We start from the raw sequence: 17648 nt of genomic DNA, 5'->3' as shown, positions 1-17648 counted from the left end.
ATTACCTCTTCAACAGAACCATTACCTCAAGTAGTTTAAAAAAGGCCTAAAAGTTAAAATAATGCATCATTCCAGTGTTTGTTTTGTTTGTTGTGTTCCCTGTTTCTCTAGTGCTGTGTTTAAATCGCCTCTTTTCCTTTTTATTAATTGTATATTTTTATTTTTCAGATTTTCCCTCAGAGCTGTTCGGGCCAAAGTCTCTTATTCGAAAGCTCTCGGGATTCTGTGCCTCGTCTCCAGTCATGTGACCTCAGAAATATAAAACACAACAACAGCGCCACCTGCCCCAAATCCAACTGCCCCCACCACCACGAAAACGGCGACAGTGAACACGAGAGTAACCACAGCAACCACTCGTATTCAAATCGTTTACATTCTCGGTCTTTGTCCCATAATGCATCACCCCGTTGTCCTTCAGAAAATCACCCAGATTACTGCTACAGAAGACGAGACCTCGCACATCCACCGATCATGAGCTTTAACCAAATGTCTACAGACTTTGCCCCTCCCCCAGTCAACATAGATCGAAACACAGCTCCACCTAGTGGCGGTACATGGCCTAAAGTTATGGTCGGTGCGTCTATCCCAGAATGCACTTCTTTCAATCTTTCAATTTTCAAAAAACCCAAACAAAGAAAGTCTATATTTGACCTCGGAGCTTTCAAGAGACCGGACACCGCTCCCAAACTGGATTACGTTTCCCTGTCCCACGCGCCGAAGCTTTCCCCACAGAGTTCCATCTCAGAAAATCCTCCCACTCCGCCAACGAGAAGTGATTCGTTCAGATTTAAACACAGACAACAAAACAGCTCCGCCTCCGATTCTACAATAACCACCGGTACGCCCCCTATGTCTCCGACCGGGATTGCACCTGGACTGCATGACGGGGAGAGGGAGGGGGAGGGTCAGCAGTTGTATTCGGATACAGGGGCGGGGGAGGGAGCGGAGAGAGCGGGGGAGGAGGAGGGGGGGAGAAAAAGAGCGGAGACACAGAGAGAGAGAAACAGAGAGAGACGCTATAGACCCAAGTCGGCCCCAACGTCGAGGAACGTCACGCCACTGCACATATCCATGCCCATGCAGGTAACAGGCCTTATTCAATATCATCATTATTATTATCATCATCATTAATTTAAAGGTCTCTAATCTCTGTTTTAATGTTGTTTCCTCATCACAAACAGACCTGGAGTTGTGTTTTGTTTCATTCACACATGTTTAACACAGAAACCCTGCATATTTAGTCTGAGTTCTTCTCTCAAACTGAAAACACTCCGTTCCACCTTGTGATGTCATCATGTGGTAATACAGGAAGTGCTCCACAGTGTTTTTAAACTCAACACACCTTCACTAGAATCATTTGGATCATCATGAAATTTCCAATCTCTTCTGAACTAAAGGTAAAAGGAGCTGTTAACTTGAAAACTACCACTTCATGACACCACAATGAGGAACAGAGCATTTTGAGCTTTGGAGATGTAACAGACTAATAATAAAGTGTTACTCAAACATGTGTGAATGAAAGTATTCACATTTTTGAGTGTTTGTTTAATCCTCCATGGGCCCTGTGTCTGTCTCTCAAAACAGACTGTACTTTCTCTGTCGGTTCATTTTTACTCTATAAATATAATAGTTTAATTTAAAGATTGAACCAAATAACTGACCAGTGATTTATAAAAATCCCCTTTAAGGCCCTTAATCTTTCTTTTATGTAAATAACTGATTATAAAATGCCTTTAAGGTTATGTTAATGTCACGATTAGGTTAAAAAATATGGCCACTTTCTGTTTTACTCTTTTTCAGTCAACTTTTAATGGAGGTATTTTGTCTTTTTTTAGGTGCAGAGTTTTTCAAATGACGAGCACTCACCTGAACCCGTCGACCTGCTACGTTTTTCTCCCGTGAGGAGCAACCGTTACAGCCTCCCCTTCTCCCCCCCGAACTACAGCACCATCTCTGGACGTAAGAAAAGCAGTAACTCTGTATATTATTAAATTGTTAAAATCTTAATGTGAACAAAACCAGGCTTTTGAAGGTGCTGCACTTTTTTCCATGCAGACCTCCAGCTCTTGAGGGCAAAATGAGACCACTGTGTACCGTCTGCATCTAATTATAATGGCTTTTTATCTTCAGAGAACCAGGGGTGCACTGTTAGCATTCTATTTGATTTTTAGCAGTATAGCAACAGCAAAACTCTCCTATGACCTGTCAAAGTTTTGAAAAGCACTTTTAAACTGAATAATTAGGATGCTCAAAATGCATCACATGTGGAACAACTCTGGACCTTCAGACCGTTTATGACGAGCCAGGTCCAATTTTCAGGTACAGCGCCTTTAATATACCCTCTCTCCACAGATGCGGCGCAGAGAGGCCCCTCCCCCTGCTCCGCCATCACCGCGGTGATGAGGAACCCAGTTTACACAGCATGGAGCCATGAGGTCCAGAATAACTCCACGGTCCAGTCACTCACCAGGTACAACTCCACTGACCACGATTCCACTGACCACGACTCCACTGACCACTCACACACGAGGTCCATTTGCCCTCTCTGGTCATGTAGAAGTCTCTTGACCCATATATTCACTTTCTGTTCCTTGCGCCCTCTGCTGAGGTTTTGTTCACAAAATGGTGGAGACCTTTTTGCCACATTAAACTTTAAGTGACCAAACCGTTCTTAGCCAGAATAATTAGGACCTTTATTCCAAAATGGTGGACATTGTAACTTTTCTGGGGTCTTCACCTACTTGTCTCCATGGAGATGTCATTACTTTGCCTGAAATGTTCCACAGTGGCATTGGCACAATGGCATTATACCTATCTTCCTCCTTGGAGACAAAGGGGCGACTCAGCCAGGTCAAGTTACAGGTCAGATTTTACACTCGTTTCTCTTGGAGATGAGCAGCTAAACCTGTGCAAATAAAACACAGCACATTTCTTTTAACCAGAGCAAATGAGACACTGCTGTAGCCTGTGTATATAAATGGACATAGCTAACTAGCTAGCAGGAAGTGACCATGGGCGCACTTCCAGTTCCATCGACTCTGGCTCCAATTCACTTTCTATGTAAAAATTGTGGCCCCTCTTAAAATGTTTGTATTAACCCGCTCTACATGATCCTGTTTTTGTATTTCACAATTTTGTCCATAAATCAAGATATGACCATTAATAACAGACAAATCAGGCGTCTTCCTTCCCCGAGGTCGCTCTTGGTAGCATTAGAAACAGGTTTGACTGACACCGCCCACTCCCTGCTAAACTAGTGGTGCAGCCAGGAAGTGTTACCCTCAACAGCCTCGCTCCTGATCATTCACTCCTGGCTCTTTGGTTGCTATGATACTCGCGGTCGGAATTCCAAATATGGAACTCTGCTCCAAATTCACCCCTATAACTGCTCTAGCCTCGCTGTGGGTGACGTCACACTCACTTAGTCACGTCTTTACACAGTCTGTGGTCAGTGTCTGTGTCACTGATGTTCACTTCACACATTGTTTATGGGCTCTTCTAAATTGAATAACTGATTCCTGTGGACCTCCTCTCTCCCTCTCTCCCTCTGTCTGTCTCTCCCTCTCTCTCTTTCTACCTCTCTCTCTGGCTCTTTCCCTCTATGTCTCTCTCTCTCTTTCTCTGTCTCTCCCTCACTTTCTCTCTCTCCATTTCTCCCTCCCTCTGTTCCTTTTTTAGCCCTCAGCACCAGGGCCGTGTGAGTTTGGACCTGAACCTCAAACGCTCTGAAGACGTTGGCGAGATCAGCGCGGCCTCACACAACTCGAACTGTCTCCCCTCCAGCAACAGAACAGGTTCAAACACACTTAAAATAAAACTTGACAAATGATAAAATAATAAGAGAAAATGTGGAATAGTTTAGGCTAAAGAGTCAGATTAAGGAGCAACCTGAAATCACATTTGAAGGAATGTAGTACAGAGTCACCCTGTTTTTAAATGTTTATAGAACTAGCCACCAACCACTGTCAGTCTGTCAAAAGTATCGAAAATCAGGTCCTAATCGAAACTGAAACTAATATCAAAACTGGATCCTCATTTGAGCAGGTTTCAATACTGAACAAAAATCACAACTGGATAAAAATAGACTTTTCCTGATAAAATAAAGGTGAAACTGTTCAGAGCAGTGCAAGACTCATGATGTAATAAACAAAACTGATTTTGTCTTGAAAATTACAATAAAAAAAAAAGACCTTTTAAAATGATAGTTTGGGTCAAAATCAGTATCGAGTATCGGGTCTACTCTTAAATAGTTTAAAGGCACAATACAGAAGTGAAGTGAAACAAAAACTCGATTTTGTACAAAATGTTCTGGTATGTTTCCTTTTCTGTTTAATTAAGCTGTTCTCTCTGTTTCAGGAGCTGCTTCTTTAGGACAGTTCAAGAGAATCAAAATCCCTCTGGTTCGACATCCTCGCTCCTCCGGCTCTGATAGAGGTCAAGTCTCTTTCAACATTGGTTTATCAAACCAAATCAATAAATCGATAGATTTGATTTATTTTTATCTATGTTTTCTCACACCATCTCCCTCTGTCTCCTCTGCCATAGGCTCTCTGTCCCACTCGGAGTGCAGTAGCCCCACCCCTCCCACGTCCCCTGTAAATCTGGACACTTCCTCGTTCAGCAGCAGCCAATCACAGAGCTCGATTTCACCTCAGCCGCGAGTATCCGTGAGCCCCGCCTCTCTGAGCGACAGGAGGAAAGACGGGTAGGACTCTGTTCAGTTTTGACTGGTCCAATATTTATATATTCACTTCATATATTCTCTTTACATATTCACTTGACATTCTGTTGTTCTGGTTGTGCCTTGTTTAAATCTGTGTTGTCTTGTTCAGAATTTTGAGAAAAACTTCTCTGTGAAGCTTGAGGTTGATCAGCTTCTTAAATAAAGAAGAAATGGAAATTAAAAATCTTAAAACTTTTAAAACACTTTTAGAACAAGGCAGAAGGTTCAGGGCAAATGTGCAAAAGATTCATGTAAAATAAAGTCAAGGTTTGATGGTTCAAGTCCAACTACAGGCCATTCTTACTGTTGTGTCCTTGGGCCAGACACTTTAGTCATTTGTGGTTCCTTGATCCTAAATATTTTTTGAGTGTTGAGGTTGAAGAATATTATATAAAATATATAGATAAAAATCACATAGAGCTAGTATGTAGCAACACTAACCCCCAACCCTTAACCCTCAACCCTCACTTTTAGGCGGTTAATCACATAGAGGGCTGGGGTTTTGAGTTCGGGGTTCACCGCCTACTTATCTCCAAAGTTAAGTTTAATGCCGTATTATGGAATATTCCAGGCCAAATAAAAACACCTTGATGGAGACGAACAGGTGCAGAGTGAACTCAAAAATACACATAAAAGCAAACTAGGACACTCTGTAGACATGTCTCGTTTCCCCCCCCTACAGGCCGTACCTGGGGGAGCCTCGTAACGTGACGGTGCAGAAGGGGGCGGAGCCTCTGGGTATCTCCATCGTGAGCGGAGAAAATGGAGGCGTGTTTGTGTCTAAAGTGACCGCGGGCAGCATCGCTCACCAGGCGCACCTGGAGTTTGGAGACCAGCTCCTGGAGGTAAATCACTTTAACACAGAGGCACAGACTTAAAGAACCACCTTGGAACTTTTCTGATTGAGTCCGCCACCTGCTTGTCTCCGTGGTGATGTTGTAGCTGTACCACAGATTATTTTAGATCTGTTTTTGAATAAGTTTAAAATGATATTAAATTTGTGTTTGTTTTGTCTCAGTTTAACGGGATAAACCTGAGGAACGCCACCGAGCAGCAAGCGAGGATTGTGATTGGACAACAGTGTGATACGGTCACTATTTTGGCCCAGTACAATCCTCACATGTTTCAGCTCGGGAACCACTCACGATCAGGGTAAGAAACGTTTAAATGGAATAAGCGTTTACACTTCTTCTGTCCTGGTCATAATGTTTTCTTATTTTTCTTTGTGTTTTTGTTCAGTTCTCGTTTGGAGTCGATCAGTAACCAGCCCACGCCTCTGGACAGCGGCGGCACGACCCCGGATCACCTGTCGTCTGCTGAGGCTCTGAGCGAACAGGAAGAAGGAACCATGACCCCTCCTTCCAAGCAGACCACCCCCGCCACCAGCCCCAGTGGCTCGTTCAGGTCGGGAACACTGAAAGAAAAAAAAGAAAAAAATTGAATATTATAGTAAAGGCTGCATTTCCACGGAAACAAGTAGGTGCAGGCCCTTCTTCGTTGAATGAGAATCGGGTTTGTGGAAAGGCGAGTCCGCTCATAGTGAGGACACAAATGCCACCAAAATGAATCAAAACAGCATTATGCAAAGTAAAGATGACGTGACCCATGTTTGGTACTTTCTTTGAATTATTTGTGTGTTTGTGTGTGTATATTATAGATGTACATTTTAATGTGGTCCATGTCTTTCCCCTCAGGTTGGGCTCGGGGCCTCACAGACAGGCGGAGGTGCGGGTGGTGCGGTTGAAGCGGGTACAGGGGGACCTCGGCGTGCAGCTCTGTGGAGGAAACATCACTGGAGCGTTTGTGGAGAGTCTGGATGAGGACAGCGCCGCCAAGTGTCCAGATGGACTACTGCCTGGAGACCTCATGCTGGAGGTGGGGAGGCCGGGGTCAGGCCTGGGTTAGACCTGGTTTAGACTTAGTTTAGACTTAGTTTAGTCCTCGTTTCTTAGGTTTGGAGTTAGTCCTGGGTTAGACCTGGTTTATTTAATTTATCTGTTGTCTTTTGTCGTTTGAAACGTTCCATCTGTGTAATTCCTCAGTTCAGGTTTGATCAGACTATTTGAAGCCTGTTTTAATCAGCTGTTTCTAACATGTGACATTGACAGTTCATGCATTTTGATGTTGTCTCTGTGTGACCTCCAGTGCAATGGCGTCAGTTTGAAGAATAAGACGAAAGAGGAGGTTTACCTGGAGATGCTCAAATCTGCAGAAAACGTCACGTTTAAAGTTCAAAACTGTGTGAATGAGCTGCAGGCGGTCAGAGATCGGTCAGAAGACGGGTCAGGGGACGGCTTTTACATCAGGTAAGATGGCACTGGAAGTAGGACTGATACAGTAGAACCAAGTCTGAAAATAGTTTATGAAACAGTTTTTCTTCAATAAATAAATAAATGTTTTAAGTTGAGTTTAAATGTGTGACTTGGAAAATTACTACTTTAAGTTTTTTTTCAAATATGAAAATGGAATTACAAAAATAAGAGACGAGAACACAGCTGTTTGGGCTGTGACCTGTGACCTGGAGAACTGAAGATCAAACTTTGTCAACGTCAGAGTTAACAACAAGACCAATTATTTCTTAATAAAATTGATTGTTTTGTCTTTTGTTTTAATTCAGATTCACTAATGAGGAAAAAAAAAATCACCAAATGGAGCAGGAAGATAATGATTTTATATATTTTAAAATATTTTTTAAATACATATTTAAATGTGTTTCTCTCCCAGAGCACTTTACGAGCGCGTGGCTGAGGTGGAGCAGGAGCTGAGTTTTAAGAAAGATGATATTCTTTATGTGGACGACACTCTGCCCAATGGGAACCTGGGATACTGGTCGGCATGGCAACTGGACGAGAAGGCCCACAGGCTCCAGAGAGGCCAGATCCCCAGCCAGTACATGTGAGCAGCTCTATTTAAACCTGACTTTTAAACACAACATTTAAACCAGACATTTAATCCTGACATTTAATCCCGACCATATACTGAATGGTAAAAATAGTGTTTGAGACAAAACACTTGAGGCAGCACAAACAAGCACATTTAAAACACATTTAATCAAGTACAATGCAATAAAAAAAAATTAAGTGGGGTCACAAACTTCACTGTGGGCCATGTGTACAATAACATGTAAAAATAACATGTAAAATAATGTGTACAATAACATGTAGAATAACATATATAAAACGTGTAGAATAACGTCTATGTAGCATATATATATATATAATATGTATATATATATATATATATATATATATATATATGTGTATATATTGTATATAATATGTATATCCTCCTCTGTCCACAGCATGGATCAGGAGTTGTACCGCAGACATGCTCCCGACAGTAAAGACGACAGCAGTAAGTCTCTGTCGGCAGCAGCACGGCGCTCGTTTTTCAGACGTCGACAGAAACACAAACGAAGCAACTCCAAGGATGCCAAGGACAACGTGGGGCTGGACGCCATCAGCACAGAGTCCTTCCCCATCACAGAGGGTGAGACAACAAGGGGTCAGGGGTCATCACAAAGGTTGAGAACAGGGGTCAGAGATCATACCTCATCACAGAGGGTGCGTGATTGCAGCCCTTGTAACTTTACAGACACACACGGCTCAGGATGTTTTATAATGACAACTGCTAAATCAAAATGTATTAAATAATTCACTGTATAATTTATACAAAAACTAAATGTTTGATGTGATTTTTTTTGTTTTGTTTTTGAAAATACTAAAAACATCATCTTAAATGTTCTAGTCTTAATTGTTCTAATGGCGGTGATAAATCTCTTTTCACATGTGTAACTCTTTCAGCCCTCGTTCTATTGACCCCCAACATGTTGTTCCTCTCTCTTCCTGTAGATGGTGTGTGTCTAGTGTACCAGCACGTCCTGAAGGTGGAGCCGTTGAGTCCTCGTCCTGTGTTGATCTTTGGGCCTTTGGTGGATCCATGTAAAGATCACCTCATTAAAGAGTCCACCAAGTTCTGCCGCTGCCCTCATGGTTTGTCTCCTTCTCTCCTTGTCTCCTTCTCTCCCTCTCTCCTCCTCTCCCTCTCTCCTCCTCTCCCTGTCTCCTCCTCTCCTTGTCTCCTCCTCTCCCTGTCTCCTCCTCTCCTTGTCTCCTCCTCTCCTTGTCTCCCCCTCTCCCTCTCTCCCCCTCTCCTTGTCTCCTCCTCTCCTTGTCTCCTCCTCTCCTTGTCTCCTCCTCTCCCTGTCTCCTCCTCTCCCTGTCTCCTCCTCTCCCTGTCTCCTCCTCTCCCTGTCTCCTCCTCTCCTTGTCTCCTCCTCTCCTTGTCTCCTCCTCTCCCTGTCTCCTCGTCTCCTCCTCTCCCTGTTTCCTCCTCCTCTCCCTGTTTCCTCCTCTGTTCTGTCTAAAACCTCTCCTCGGATTTGTTCTGGTTTAGTCTTACACACAGGCGTCTGTCAGCTCCACACAGATCGTAATTACTGAAGAGCATTAACCCTGTAGGTCAGTTTTACAGGAGGCGTGTCCAGGTCAGTTTTGTATGTCAGTTTTGTATGTTCCCATAAACGTCATCACCACAAAGTGTTGCGTGCTGCCGGCGCCCCCTACGGATAGTTTTCAGAAGCACAGGCTCCATTGAAGTGTGTAGTCTGGGTGTTTGTTTTAAAAGCGCTTTAAATTTGATTCAATTTTGATAATGTCATAGTATTTTCCTAATGTTGTGTTTTCAGAGGTGATGAAGGCGTCCCAACAGGCCATAGAGCGCGGCGTTCAGGACGGCGTCTTCATCGACTTCAGACGGAGGAGCGGCCATTTTGATGTGACCACCGTAGCCACCATTAAAGAAGTCACAGAAAAGGTTTGTAGCCTTTTAAGTACAATTAAAATAATTAATATGAATTTATTTAAAATGTATTTATTTTATTTTATTAAGCAAAAATGTGACGTTTCATTGTCCACATCCTCTCCTCCGTTAAAGGTGCTGTACCTGATATTTATCATCGTAAAACATGAACAGAACTAGACAGACCTAGTTCATTTTAAACAGTTTGGTTCAAAGTTATTCCTCACTCACCTTCTGCATTCAGAGCATCCTCATTATTCACCATGTTGAGCTTATAAGCACTTTTTAAAAGATAAGCAGAATGAGAAGCACAAATTACACACACAGACTGATTCTGACCATTGTGAGCTGTGTATAGAATATATCTGTACTGGGACAGGACTCATTTACCTCAAACACATGGGGAATAATCAGGTACTGGCCCTTTAAGTAAAACACTTGTGTCGTTGTCAGGACTGTCACTGTTTGCTCGACATCGCCCCCTACGCCATCGAACGCCTCCACGCCGCTCACATCTACCCCATCGTCATCTTCATCCGCTACAAGAATGCCAAACAAATCAAGTGAGTCCAGTCTTTTCACCGTTATACTGCAGAGGCCATAAAAACATCAGAAATAAACACAACGAGATAAAAACATCAGAAACAAGCTAAAAGTAAAGGCAGTTTGAGCACATCAGATCACCATTTGATGTCATGAGTTGGGAGCAGGTGTTTTGCATTTTCAAGAAGGAGACCTTTCACCTGAAAAGTCACATACTGCACCTTTAATATGAAAACAGATGTTGGAGGACTTCATGTCGTCTTCCAGCTTTAAGAGTCTGTGGCCTTACGAGTCTTAGGGCCACAGAGTCTGTGTCCTCTGAGCCCGTCCACACAGTGAAACTTAAATAAACTTAAATAAACCAGGATCTTTAAATAATATAAAGCTCCATTAAAATCTCCAGTTTGAAATCAGAGCCACAATAACGGGTCATTAAACTACGGGTCATTAAACTACATGTCATTAAACTACTGGTCATTAAACTATGGGTCATTAAACTGGACGTCTGTCCACTTATACGGTGACATTTAAATATTATCTTTACAGCACAGCAGTTATAACGGGTCAAATCCTCCTGGAGATGTGCAGCAGACCAAGACAAGATGAATCCTCCAGGTTTAACCTGGCAACACTGGGTCAAATGCAGGTTTGACCCGGCAACACTGGGTCAAATGCAGCCTCTGGCTTAGTGGTTAGAATTCAGCAAAACTATGCCCTTTTGTGGAGTGAACACTTTAAACATTTCCAGGAGCGTTTGAGGGACTGAAACATGACCTATTAAATTAAATCTATGCCCTGTGTGTTTGTGTGTTTGTAGAGCTGTTTGTAGAGCTCTGAGCTTTAGGGTTTTTAAACTGAAGAAAACTGGACACAGATTTAGTTCTGTGCAGAGGACTTCATATTAAAGGTGCACCCTGTGGCTTTTTGGTCGGGAGGGCTCTGAATGTTCCACAGTGGGGCATTAAAACAATCTAGCATTTCTTTAATTCTGGGTGTTTTTATTGCTGTAAAATACCTTGAAAAGCATTCTGTAACTTGATAATGTCGCTTGCTTGTCTCCATGGAGATGGAAGCTTAATACCACACTGTGGAACATCATCATGGAGACAAGCAGGTGCACCTTTAAAGAACTGCATTCAAATTATAATTACATTTTGACTCCTCACTCCTCCTTCCCTCACACCTCTTTGTTTATCTCATCTTTCCTTCACATAAACGTGGACGTCCATCACATCTCGTTTCATAATCCTTTGGAAAAGCCAATTGCTCACCATTACTGCTTGAGCCCGTCCACCTGCTCCTTTTGCCTTTTTCCTGATTGCTGCTGTGTTAATCCGGCCTGTGGTTTGACCCAGTGGGGACACCATAGTGTGGATTGAATTGTGCTAAAGTTAAGCCATCATCAGCTGAGAGCCATCTGCCCCCTGTCTGCCTCAGAGAAACACGCCTCACTGTTTCCAAGCTACAGGACACAATGTGGAAGAAACTGCAGTATTTGAAACAATAGAATCATTAAAATATATTTTATAAATGAGACGGTAACATGTGCAGCGACTTAACCCACTGAACAGTGACCTCTCCACAGTGTGAATATACAGTGATATTAACACAGTAAAGTTAAATCAGTAAAACTAAGATTAGGACTATATTAAAGGCTCTGTATGATTTTACTGTCTTAAAATCATGAGAAACTGGACAAGTTCATTTTAAACAGTTTGCAGTGGTGCAAAGTTACTCCTCGCTTACCTTATGCATTCAGAACATTCAAATTACTCACCACGATGAGTTTATAAGCACTTAGCACAACTTTCAGAGACCAGAGTGAAGTTTGCAGTCACGGTAAAGCTAACAACTAGCATGCTAATGTGTAATTTCTGATTATCGCCCGCTAAGTCGTGGTCTCAGCAGGACGAGGTGTCAGGAGATCACGTTCCCAGGACGACGTGGTTTTAGGAGTACATGTGCAGTAACTTAACCCTTTAGAGGGCATGGTCTTGGCAGAGTGGGGTCTTAGGAGGACAAGTTCTTAAGAGGACGTGGTCTCAGGAGGACATATGCAGTGATTTAACTCATAAGAGGGCATGATCTTAGCAGAATGGGGTCTCAGGAGGACGTGGTCTTAGCAGGACGTGGTCGTAGGAGGACATGGTCTTAGCAGGACGTGGTCTCAGGAGGACGTGGTCTCAGGAGGACGTGGTCGTAGCAGGACGTGGTTTTAGCAGATTGTGGTCTTACATGGCATTGGAGGTCATTGGATCTGAGTGATATAAAGAGATTAGGAGTCAGACCAGGACGTCAAAAGGATTTGTGTCTGAGCTCAGTGTGAAAAAACCTCACAGGAAAATGTAAGGATTTTAAAGGCCCCATGGATTAATTTTAATACAAACACTCTGGTATCATGATATAGATCGGCTGTTGCTCATCATCTTACATTATAATTTTGTGTTTTCAGGGAGCAAAAGGACCCCGTTTACCTCCGGGACAAACTCTCTCAGAAACATTCCAAAGAACAGTTTGACGCCGCTCAGAAAGTGGAGCAGGAGTTTGGGCGTTTCTTCACAGGTGAATTTAAACTTTCAAAACTCTGTTTTCAACATGTCGTTTCAGGTTTAACCTATGGAAAAGTAGAGCCAACAAATGGGTTTTTCACCACTTTGTTTCCATGGAGATTTATTTCTTTACCTGAAATGTTCCACAGTATGGCATTAAACAGTTTGCAGTGGTCCAAAGTTATTCCTCACTCACCTTCTGCATTTTTAAACATCTTAATTATTCACCACGATGAGTTTATAAGCACTTAGTTTAACTCTCAGAATGGAGCCTGACGACAACTAGCATGCTAACGCACACCACCTGATTACTGCACAATAAAACTCTTCATAATTCGATGCAGACAGCTCAGAGGGGACTTATTTTAAAAGCAGCTTTTGAGGACAGTATGTCTGTACACGCACGGAGACAGATCAGAGTAGTACACACACAGAGACAGATCTGAGTAGTACACACACAGAGAGACAGATCAGAGTAGTACACACACAGAGACAGATCGGAGTAGTACACACACAGAGAGACAGATCAGAGTAGTACACACACAGAGACAGATCGGAGTAGTACACACACAGAGACAGATCGGAGTAGTACACACACAGAGACAGATCGGAGTAGTACACACACAGAGACAGATCGGAGTAGTACACAGAGACAGATCAGAGTAGTACACACACAGACAGATCAGAGTAGTACACACAGACAGATCAGAGTAGTACACGCACACACAGAGACAGATCAGAGTAGTACACACACAGAGAGACAGATCAGAGTAGTACACGCACACACAGAGACAGATCAGAGTAGTACACACACAGAGACAGATCAGAGTAGTACACACACAGAGACAGATCAGAGTAGTACACACAGACAGATCAGAGTAGTACACGCACAGAGACAGATCAGAGTAGTACACGCACACACAGAGACAGATCAGAGTAGTACACACACAGAGAGACAGATCAGAGTAGTACACGCACACACAGAGACAGATCAGAGTAGTACACACACAGAGACAGATCAGAGTAGTACACACACAGAGACAGATCAGAGTAGTACACACACAGAGACAGATCAGAGTAGTACACACAGAGACAGATCAGAGTAGTACACACAGACAGATCAGAGTAGTACACGCACACACAGAGACAGATCAGAGTAGTACACACACAGAGAGACAGATCAGAGTAGTACACACACAGAGAGACAGATCAGAGTAGTACACACACAGAGAGACAGATCAGAGTAGTACACACACAGAGACAGATCAGAGTAGTACACACACAGAGACAGATCAGAGTAGTACACACACAGAGACAGATCAGAGTAGTACACACACAGAGACAGATCAGAGTAGTACACACAGACAGATCAGAGTAGTACACACAGACAGATCAGAGTAGTACACGCACAGAGACAGATCAGAGTAGTACACGCACACACAGAGACAGATCAGAGTAGTACACACACAGAGAGACAGATCAGAGTAGTACACGCACACACAGAGACAGATCAGAGTAGTACACACACAGAGACAGATCAGAGTAGTACACACACAGAGACAGATCAGAGTAGTACACACATCAACACAATGAGCATAAGAACATTATGAAAATATAACAATGTCCTTTTATTCTCCATCTGAACCTCCATGTTTGGCTCCGAGTGTCATGATACTAAACTCTATAATAGTGTTTTTTTGGGGGGGGGGTTTTGGGTTTTTTGGGTTTTTTTGCCCTGTTGCCCTCGTGGTTGTGTCCTTTTTTCTACTGCAGACCATTTGTTCTCGAGTCTGTTCATTTCGTAATAAACTGAAATCTTTATGCATGAATCATCTCTGTATATTTTCCTTGTTCAGAACATGAGCTTTTGTGATTCAAGGCCAATCGTGACGTCGTCAATGACGCTGCCGCATATACATACACAATGTACCTACTGTTTAAAAAAAATTAAAAACAGAACAAGTTCATTTGAAACAGTTTAGTCCAAAGTTTTTCCTCACTTCCCTTATGCATTCAGAGCATCCTCATAACTCACCATGATGAGTTTATAAGAGCTTTTCAGAACACTGTAAAACTAACAACATTCTAGCAGCGTTCTAACCGTGCACTTCCTGATTCTCTTAAGATATACTGTTATACTTGGATGCAGACAGCACTTATTTTTGACTAATTATGTAAAAGCAGCTCTTGGGATCAGAATATCTGTACTGGGGCAGGACACATTTAGCTCAAATACATGGAGTACAGGCCCTTTAAGGTGTAGTTATTATAAAGTGTTACCTTATGTTTTATACAAATCATTTAAAAATCTCGTTTTACACAGGTGTGGTTCAGGGTGGTGGCGTCTCCTTCGTTTGCTCTCAGATCCTCAGTTTGGTGGAGCAGGAGCAGAGCAAAGTGCTGTGGATCCCAGACGGACCTCCATAATGGAAAAAGCCTATTCACCCCGCTCAGCCAATCAGAGCCTGCCCTCAGATCACGTGACTCTGTTTATATTTAAAGTATGGTTACGGTACCATTCATCACTATGTCGTTTTTTAACCCACCACAGAAAAAGCTTTGAGATGAGAGTAAAATGGAAAAAGTGATCTTTTAATGACACAAGCCTTTTATTAGTTTAATATAATCACAGTTTAAACATGGACTTAAACTGACACATCAGCACTTTTGAACGGACTTTATTTGTAGCATCTGACAACCCAAAGTGAGGAGCTCATTCTGCTTCTGATTGGATAATTGGTTGACTTGAATCTGAACACAAAATGTAAACCACTGCATCTGATTAAATGTTTTTTTTTTGTAATTAATGTGAATAAATCGGCATTAGATTTTTAACATTTTAACATGTTTACTTATATGAGGACACACAGAAGTCACGTTTATGAAATGAGTATAACCCCAATAAACAAAAGGCCAAAACACGGCTATTTCCTTCTCATAATTTACAAAACATTTATTATTTTTAAATAGTCACTTGTGTCCCTTTAATCCTCAGCCCTCCCTTTAACGCTGCTGACGTCACGCCACAAAAACACACTGAGAACAGATCTGTTTACAAGATTCACACAAACAAGGACTGTCTATAAAAGTGGACCAAAGACTTTAGGTACTGTTAGCATTAGCTCTGAGGGTACTGTTAGCATTAGCTCTGAGGGTACTGTTAGCATTAGCTCTGAGGGTACTGTTAGCATTAGCTCTGAGGGTACTGTTAGCATTAGCTCTGAGGGTACTGTTAGCATTAGCTCTGAGGGTACTGTTAGCATTAACTGTGAGGTTACTGTTAGCATTAGCTGTGAGGGTACTGTTAGCATTAGCTCTGAGGTTACTGTTAGCATTAGCTCTGAGGGTACTGTTAGCATTAACTATGAGGTTACTGTTAGCATTAACTATGAGGTTACTGTTAGCATTAGCTCTGAGGTTACTGTTAGCATTAGCTCTGAGGGTACTGTTAGCATTAACTATGAGGTTACTGTTAGCATTAGCTCTGAGGGTACTCTTAGCATTAGCAATGAGGGTACTGTTAGCATTAGCTCTGAGGGTACTGTTAGCATTAGCTCTGAGGTTAATGTTAGCATTAGACAAAACCTCCTGTACTGTTGCATAAAATTCCACAGTGCACCTTTAAACATCGTAATCCCTTTTCTGGACAGTCTGTGGCAGGACTCATCGTCCTGTTGTTTTAATGGAGCGTGTGTCATTTTATCGATAAAACACCAGTTTTTTAAAAACGCTAATCTGAACAGGACTTCACTTCACTGTGAGTTTTATATTTGCTGCCGTGTTTATATTGGCAATAAGCTGAAACCTGGAACCATGTTTATGTTAGCGCTAAGCTTAAACCTGGAGCTGTGTAGTTTTTATTTATGTTAGCATTAAGCTTAAACCTGTAGCTTTGTAGTTTTTATTTATGTTAGCACTAAGCTTAAACCTGGAGCTATGTAGTTTTTAAAGTCTATGTTCATTTATTATTTATAGTGGAGGAATCACGGGCTTTGTAAACTTTATGTTCTAGTTTCTGTTCATCTTTTCAATTACTGTGCCAAGAAGGAAAATATAAAACAGTCTGTTTGAGCCGTACCTGCTGAAAACGATGTCGGGTATTTCTGTTTTTGTTTTGGGCTCGTTCACGTGACCTCTGTCGCTGACCTTTGACCTTTGTCTCGACATAAAAAAAATTCTGATTTCACTTAAACTGTCTCTGTTCTGCAAGTTTCCAATTTCTACAAAAGAATAAAAACATGGAAAATGACTGAAAACTCTTATGTGTATAAAGACTTGAATGTGTGCTGCTGCCTCATTACCAGGAGGTTGTGGGTTTGATTCCCTTGTTTGTCTAGTTTTAATTTTAGGTAGGATAATAAAACCAGTTTAACTCTAAACCAGCTTTAATAAACCTGGATGACTGGTTTAGTCCTGGTTTAGTCCTGGTTTAGTCCTGGTTTAGTCCTGGTTTAGTCCTGGTTTAGTCTTAAAGACCTTTACTCTGTTACTTTGAAAGGTTTGAGCGGCTGATCCAGGGAAATAGACATTTTTTGTGAATGTAAACTCTGCACGTGATTGTTCTTTTACTTCCTTCAGCGCCCCCTGCTGGTGGATTCATAGATTAGTTAAACCAGTTAGCTGCTTTTACAGAGTAATTCAAGTTGTTGTCCAGCAGAGGGCGCCAACACCATTTGAACCGCATCGTTTTCTCAGCTTAAACCCCATTGGACATTTCAAACACGTGCGGTCAGTTTTCTTTCATAATTTAAACATATTTGATACAATAAATAAATATAAATTGATTTGGCAGCAACCTCCCCATATGAAATAAGTAAACAACTTTATTCTGTTACTTTGAGCTCGTTTATCATGTGGTATTTCACTGTTGTGCGTAAAAACACTTTCATCTCCATCATCGCTCAGTTTGGTCTGATGCTTTTCTCATGTTTAACCAGCGGAAAAAAACTAATTCTACTCACTGTAGATCACTCTAGTGTAAAACTTTAAACTGTAAAACGGAAGCTCACAAGTGGGACAGTACAGTGCAGTAC

At 42.0% G+C, this 17648-nt stretch overlaps 1 protein-coding gene across 1 annotated transcript in view; it reads left to right on the top strand.

The window, feature by feature from the left end:
• The window catches only part of LOC117387046 (disks large homolog 5-like), a 35219-nt gene extending 19074 nt beyond the window's left edge, over positions 1–16145 (top strand). Inside the window, exons 16-33 of the mRNA XM_055229451.1 lie at positions 169–1083; positions 1836–1959; positions 2353–2470; positions 3679–3794; positions 4357–4434; positions 4546–4705; positions 5406–5568; positions 5742–5875; positions 5963–6127; positions 6418–6598; positions 6869–7029; positions 7448–7618; positions 8025–8212; positions 8575–8715; positions 9411–9538; positions 9977–10086; positions 12519–12628; positions 14939–16145. Coding sequence (XP_055085426.1) covers positions 169–1083; positions 1836–1959; positions 2353–2470; positions 3679–3794; positions 4357–4434; positions 4546–4705; positions 5406–5568; positions 5742–5875; positions 5963–6127; positions 6418–6598; positions 6869–7029; positions 7448–7618; positions 8025–8212; positions 8575–8715; positions 9411–9538; positions 9977–10086; positions 12519–12628; positions 14939–15042 — 3267 coding nt within the window. The 3' untranslated portion in view covers positions 15043–16145. The remainder of the gene's footprint in view (positions 1–168; positions 1084–1835; positions 1960–2352; positions 2471–3678; positions 3795–4356; positions 4435–4545; positions 4706–5405; positions 5569–5741; positions 5876–5962; positions 6128–6417; positions 6599–6868; positions 7030–7447; positions 7619–8024; positions 8213–8574; positions 8716–9410; positions 9539–9976; positions 10087–12518; positions 12629–14938) is intronic.
• Positions 16146–17648: the final 1503 nt, after the last annotated feature.

Source organism: Periophthalmus magnuspinnatus, chromosome 19 (genome assembly GCF_009829125.3).
Source record: "Periophthalmus magnuspinnatus isolate fPerMag1 chromosome 19, fPerMag1.2.pri, whole genome shotgun sequence".
Lineage (NCBI taxonomy): Eukaryota > Metazoa > Chordata > Actinopteri > Gobiiformes > Gobiidae > Periophthalmus > Periophthalmus magnuspinnatus.
This window is presented reverse-complemented; position numbering and strand designations above follow the sequence as displayed.